Genomic DNA, 6,844 nt, shown 5'->3' on the forward strand with positions numbered 1-6,844 from the left:
GTAGTAGTAGTAGTAGTAGTAGTAGTAGTTTAACATGTAGGTTAACAGAAGTAGGTTTATTAACCGTCGTAAAAAATGACAGTAAATTCTCCTTTAAAAAATGAAAGTGAAGTGCAGCAGAAACCGGACTGGTACCAGAATAGGAAACAATTTTAGAGTACAATGCTCTACAGTTAGCATGATAGCATAATACACTGTATTAAAGTAGTGGTGGTGTAGTGTAATGTAATGTAGTTTGTGTAATACAGTGTATTCTATATATATATATATATATATGAATAATAACAATAAATGGAGCAAAACGCATATAAATAAAAGTTCCTTTTATATGCGTTTTGCTCCATTTATTGTTATTATTCATATCTACTCAAAATGCATCACTTTAACTTGGTATCTCTACCTATAAAACGAGTGTGATATCCCGTTTTTTTTTTGTGTGATTTTTGCTACCCATGGTAACTATTAACATATTTACATTGTCAAGGGTTTTTTAAACTGAGATAATATTAATATATACATAAACTAATATATATATATATAATTGTTGAAGCAGACAACAAACGCTAAGACAAGGCAAACATCTCAAGTTATATGCATTATTATTATTGGAAAAAATTCAAACTCTTACACCTGTTTCTGGGATATCACAGAATATGGGGTATTCCGTCATATGAGGTAAATAGGGAAAATGAGAAGGGTATAGATTAATGAAATAACGACATAGAGGACATGAGAAAAGGAATAAGGAGATGAAGAAAGAGAAGAAAAAAGAAGCATAAAAGTTCACAGTTCAACTTTCCGATCGTGTAGAAGTAAGACCGTAAGTCCTTAGGTGCAATCCTGATAGTGTAAATATCCAGAAATAGACGAAAACATATCAATGTTCAATAATAGAATATTTTGTGTGTGTGTGTATATATATATATATATATATATATATATATATAAACTTACTTGGAAATGGATGCGTGGCGTTCAATTATATAATGATATAAATAATATATATATGTGCATATATACATACACATATGTACATATTTACATATATATGATATATATGTATATACATATACATATGTGGGTACAAGACGTCATAGAACGTAAACAACAAGAAATACGAAAACAGCATGAAATACGAAATACGAATACATGGAATATGAACTTTTTTTCGAACAACGAAAGAAACAAATGAAAACCAAGACAAGCAACATAAAGAACGACCCTTCATCAATTGTCGGCTGTTTTTCTATTCCGTATTTCAAGGAGTAATTTACGACAAGGTACGCCTTTGACAAAACAGTTGCTCCCGCAAGGCAAATTAAATAAAAATTTGGGATTTTGCGGTGGGTCAAAATTGGTAACAAAACAGGAGAGTGAAAACAAACAGGAAAGGCTGCTAAGCCTAAACGAGATGAGATGGCGAACGCAGTGGGACAGATCTTGGACAGGAGACAGATAAGAATGCGTCTGATCTCTGCAGCTGAATCAGAAGGAAAGAAAGAAACTCAAATTAGGAAAGGAAAGAAAGGTGGCCGTTGGTCACGTGCGAGCAACGAGATAGCAAAGGAGGCAGAGTTAAAACGTTTTAAATTTACTTCTGTGCTGTTTCCACCTTCATATTTCATATGTAACCACATGTGGATCGTTGGCGATTTTTCTCTCTGTCTTCCTTTTCTCTTGGACCTTCCTCCGTCCCCTGTTTCTGGCGAAGAGCTTTGCTCGATACGTAAAAACTACCTTTCTTTCCTTCCCTGAGCATCTCCTAATACTTTGCATTACCACGTCCTCACGTTGTTGTTTTTCTCTTGTTGTGTTCTTGTTTTTGGTGGGGATTTATATACATACATACATACATACATACATGGTGCGAGAGGTATTTGAGGACATATCTGATAATTTAATAAGGCAATTCTAATATAGCAAAAGCCAAATACACTTTAATAAAACTTTAATAATAATCTGCAGCGAAATAAACAAAAGGCTTGCGTAGTTCATCTTCTATAAAGTATTTTATCGTTAGGTACTCAATAATTGACATTTGTCTTCTAAAGAAAAGTAAAATAATAGCTAAACGATTATTAATTTGCACTATCAAATATATGTTTACACTGTATATGTTGTGAAAATATGATTTTCAACCGACATGTTACCGTAAAAATCAATCTAATATTATCTTCTTCAGATGGGAGGAGATTATGTCACTACCTTCAGAAATCTACGGACAAACGATTGTAGGACTCATTAAAGAACTGCCTGATGTCTGTTTGGTTGGTATATTTTCTAGAATTTCTCTTTTATGATTTATAGCTCAGTTTTGTTTGAAAACAAAATGACCTGAAGTTGTAGATAACTCTATAAAGATTATAAAAGATAGCACAATATAAACTGTGGCGATATTTCGCTTGATTGCGATGCGTTCTCGTTACAGATTGCAAATATTTCCTGTGTTCTAACAACGAAAATATAATTTATCCTGTTCAAATAATGCGTACTGCAAGGAGATTGCATCGCCCTTTATTGAAATTTCACAACAGAACTAATAAATTCTGTGCCTATATTTGTGTATAAGTTTTCATGTTCCGCTTCTCCAGTTTACCTTTGATGCAAAATGTCATTTGCGCATGCGTTATTGTGAGCAGAATCTTAACCACACTGTGAAACAAGAAATTACTATACATTGACTCCGACACAGGTAATCGCTATACATTGTAAGTTATGTAGTTACGTATCTATGAAATATTTCTCATATTGACGACCAATGTAGTTGTTTCTTAACTCCATGTCAACACTAATAGTATAGATCCAGAATTACAAGTACACTAATCATAGTCATCTTTTATCTATCACTTGTTTCAGTCATTTGACTGCGGCCATGCTGGAGCACTGCCTTGAAGGGTTTTCGTCGAGCAAATTGACCCCAGGACTTATTTCTTTTTAAGCTTAGTACTTATTTTATCAATATATTTTGCCGAACCGCTAAGTTACGGGGACGTAAACACACCAGTACCGGTTGTCAAGCAGTAGTGTGTGACAAACACGCGTGCGCGCGCGCGCACACACACACACACACACACACACACACACACACACATATATATATATATACGACTAGCTTTTTTTACTTTCCGTCTACCAAATCCACTCACAAGGCTTTGCTATGGCAGAAGACACTTGCCCAAGACGCCACACAGTGGGACTGAACCTGGAACTATGCGCCTATATCGAACTTCATTATCGAGTGTGTTTTGTTTTTGTGTGAAACGGCAGTGTGTGCTTTGAAAAAGATTTAACAACCACATAGAACACCCTTAATGAGCAAAGTAGTTTCGTAATCAAATCTATTTTAGAATAACTGCATTTCTAATCTTACGTGCATCTCTGTTTCTATCTAGAGCTTGATGGACCGTTGTACCACACCCTCAAAAGAAGATCCTAAATGCAAAAAGTTTTCTGTAAGTTAATTGTCTTTTATATTACCTTTCAATGATATACATTCTTCTTTCGTTGCATTGACAACCTATGGGATGTTACTTCTAATAACACATTCTCTTCAACAGACGATATTACTCTTCTGTCCAGCTTCACTTTCTGCACATAGGCATTATCCTCGTGTAATCGAGAGCAACTTTCACATCAAATTTTCATTGCTGCGATGTCCTTCAGTCAAAGCTACACCTTGTAGATGACTTTTGTTTGCCACGCCATTCTCATTGAGACGTCGACGCCAGATAGTATTGATGCTGACACATTGTTGAAGGTGACCAGACAGCTGCGGAGTTGCATTCGTTGACATTTGAAACCTCTCCAACAAACGTCATCTCAGAATATGGCGGCCTTGGCTGGTTGTGGTGATACGAGATATTTCTGGTCGTGGTTGATCTACTGAGGTTCCACTAACGCTAACACGAGTCTGCAGAATATGAATAGCAGAAACGCGTACATTGAATGCGTTTGCATGTCTTCTTGACATCGACTATAGAATCAAGGTGGCCAAGACTAACTTACCCTTACCATAAACCGAGTGAGTCACTCCAATACATCAGCATCCTATCCAATCAACCTACATTTACCCTTAAGGGCAGCGTCACTGGTGCTTCTATCAATATTTCTAACCCATCAGCAAATGATGATATCTTTAATAATCATGCCTTGTATTACAACGCAGCTCTTCAAATCAGCGGCTTCCGCGACATTTCTACTAAAAATAAAACTCGCATTTCTCTTTCCCAGTGCAGATCCTGTTCCCACCAGGTTTACAACTACCTATTCACATCCCCTCAACCTGCAACTGAACTCCTCTATGCCCAGCACTCACCCGGTTTTCCGGCCGCCTCGAAAGTTAAATAACTCTAAACATCTCTAAGTAGGCCTACTCATTACACCTCCGCGTACTAAGCCCTTATAACAGAGAAAGAAGTAATTAAACGTTAAGATTTGGATAAGTTGAATAAGCGACGATTTATTCCTCTCGTTATAAAAATAAGATTACCAAAAGAGAATGATAATTAAATTACAGACTGGAACGACTTAAATCACTTCAGTTCTGCTGGGTCTGTTGATGTGACTGTGGTCTGCTGTCTGTTGCGGTAACGATGAAGACCGGAGAAGGCTGGTTGAAGAAAGTTGTGTGACGACTAGATTCCTGGTTCATCGACGCTGGTCCAAAGAGACGTATTGTGTGGTCTATGGCTGCTGCCAAAGACGAAGCGAAACAGAATATAAGGGTTCTTATAACCACGGATAGGCTCCAGAGACAAAGTGGTCTTACCCGTGTTGAAAACTGTTGCAAACACGCGATTGGACAGTTAGTAACCGACCAATACATGCAACTAGTTTAGCAAGCCACTGGATCATTTGACTCAATGGAAAGAAAAGGTCTGGTGAGCCCATTCTGCTGTATTTAAGCTTAAACAACCTAACATAATAAAAGCATTACACACTTCTGCTACACCTTCCAAGGGCAGAAAGCGGAAGATCTTATGGTTCATGCCACAATGCTCTCTTCAAGTTAAATATTTACCGAAGCTATTTTTCAAAATCCAAAGCTCCAATTTCCCACCACAACATAAATACAACTTCACCTTTAATAAATCTCCGATAAAAAAAAAAAACTGCTAATCTGTAACACCAAACTTCAAATACATAATCGCATCCTCTAATAGGCTCAAACTATGTCTCCTTACGGTGATCCCTACTATCTATCCTTCTGACCCCATCCCAACCCACCTGATAATAATAATACTACAACCTCGGGAACCTTACCCACTTCAATAATAGCAACCTTGATACAACCACCCCTGCTACTAGATACCTGACTACCGCCCACTTCCAGCCCAATACTAGTAATGATAACACCTCCGGTTCTTCTTTGAGGATAACAGATCATATGAAAAAGACCAGGTCACGGATCAATCCAGCCCACAGCTGGTAGGAAAACCTGCAATTTCCGGGTCTCCCAACTTCGCCTGTTGGATGGTTTTTGTGTATGATATAATGTAGTATATAAATGCCGGGTAATAACATTACGTTCCCACTAGGCTAGGAACTACATTGGCGGCACAGTTGATTTCAAACGCCGCTATTGGAGTTCACATGAATTCGTTTTAAAAACGAGCCTTTAAACTCTCAACCTCGGTAGCTACATACACAACTTCAAGTCTCGGAATATTCGCTGTACCTTATCCTTGTCCATTGTTTGAGAGATTTCTCCGCACAATACTAACCACCGTGTTTGTAAATTGTGTTTAAAAAAGCCGGTTGCTATTCTCTGCCACCATAACTCTTCATTAGTCAATAGGTATCTTCACGTAATCTTTCGTGTTAGCATAGATTTTACTTCATCTTTGCCCATTACGCAAAGTATCTGTAATCTCAACTAAATATTAAACCCTAACTTATCACTTAGCTATGTTGGCAGCATATTCCCGCTCTCTCTCTCTCTCTCTCTCTCTCTCTCTCTCTCTCTCTCTCCCTCTCTCTTCTCCTTGCACCTTTCTCCATATCTCTTATTCTTTGAATTCTTTCCAGCTCCCATCTCTAATAGACGCACAATCTACTCAAATCTATTTTCCTCGTACCTTTCACAACAACCCTCTTCCTCGTACCTTCCCTCACCGCCATTCCTTTATTTCACTCATTGTCTCTCCCTGTCTTTCTCTATAGCTAGCAACCATCCTTAGCTGATTTAAGATCTGCTTAGAGACATACCACAACCAGTGGCGCCACCTTTCACCATATTGGCCTTATCTTACCCCTCCCCTCCTCCCTCAAGCTCATCTTTTCTACCTCCATACACTTCCCCGATTACTGACCTTCCCCTACCTCTCCCCACCTTGTATCTCTTCTTGCTCTTCCTCTACTTCTCTCCTTCTCTACTTCCCCTCCCTAATCTGATTATATCCACCCTTTCCATACCTTTTACTCCTTCCTCGTTTCCACTTCAACCTTTAAATTTCTCGCATAACTACCTGAACTGCTATTGCCAAATTCTTTTGTGTGGTAATATCTCTATGCGACAATTCACTGGCTGGCGGTATAGCCATAACGTTTTGCGCATTCCGTCTAATAGACATGTACATAACGATCATTACGTAATTCCGAATTTCCAGAAACAGCCATCGAGTTTAAAAAGTTATGCGTTCTCTTCTTAGTATTGTGTATTTTATATTGCATGTAAATTCATTTGTGTGCGTGTGTGTGTGTATGTGTGTATGTATGTGCTTGTACATATGAGTTTATTTTCTGAATATATTTAGATATACGTATATATATGTGCATCTAAATGTGTGTATGCATATGTATGTGTGTGTGTGCGTGTGTGTACGCGCGCGTATATATATATATA

General features: G+C 37.8%; 1 protein-coding gene across 1 annotated transcript in view; it reads left to right on the forward strand.

The window, feature by feature from the left end:
• The window catches only part of LOC106868019 (transient receptor potential cation channel subfamily A member 1), a 143,923-nt gene that overhangs the window by 98,235 nt on the left and 38,844 nt on the right, over positions 1 to 6,844 (forward strand). Inside the window, exons 14-15 of the mRNA XM_052970331.1 lie at positions 2,183 to 2,267; positions 3,393 to 3,452. Coding sequence (XP_052826291.1) covers positions 2,183 to 2,267; positions 3,393 to 3,452 — 145 coding nt within the window. The remainder of the gene's footprint in view (positions 1 to 2,182; positions 2,268 to 3,392; positions 3,453 to 6,844) is intronic.

Source organism: Octopus bimaculoides, chromosome 9, assembly GCF_001194135.2.
Source record: "Octopus bimaculoides isolate UCB-OBI-ISO-001 chromosome 9, ASM119413v2, whole genome shotgun sequence".
Classification (NCBI taxonomy): domain Eukaryota; kingdom Metazoa; phylum Mollusca; class Cephalopoda; order Octopoda; family Octopodidae; genus Octopus; species Octopus bimaculoides.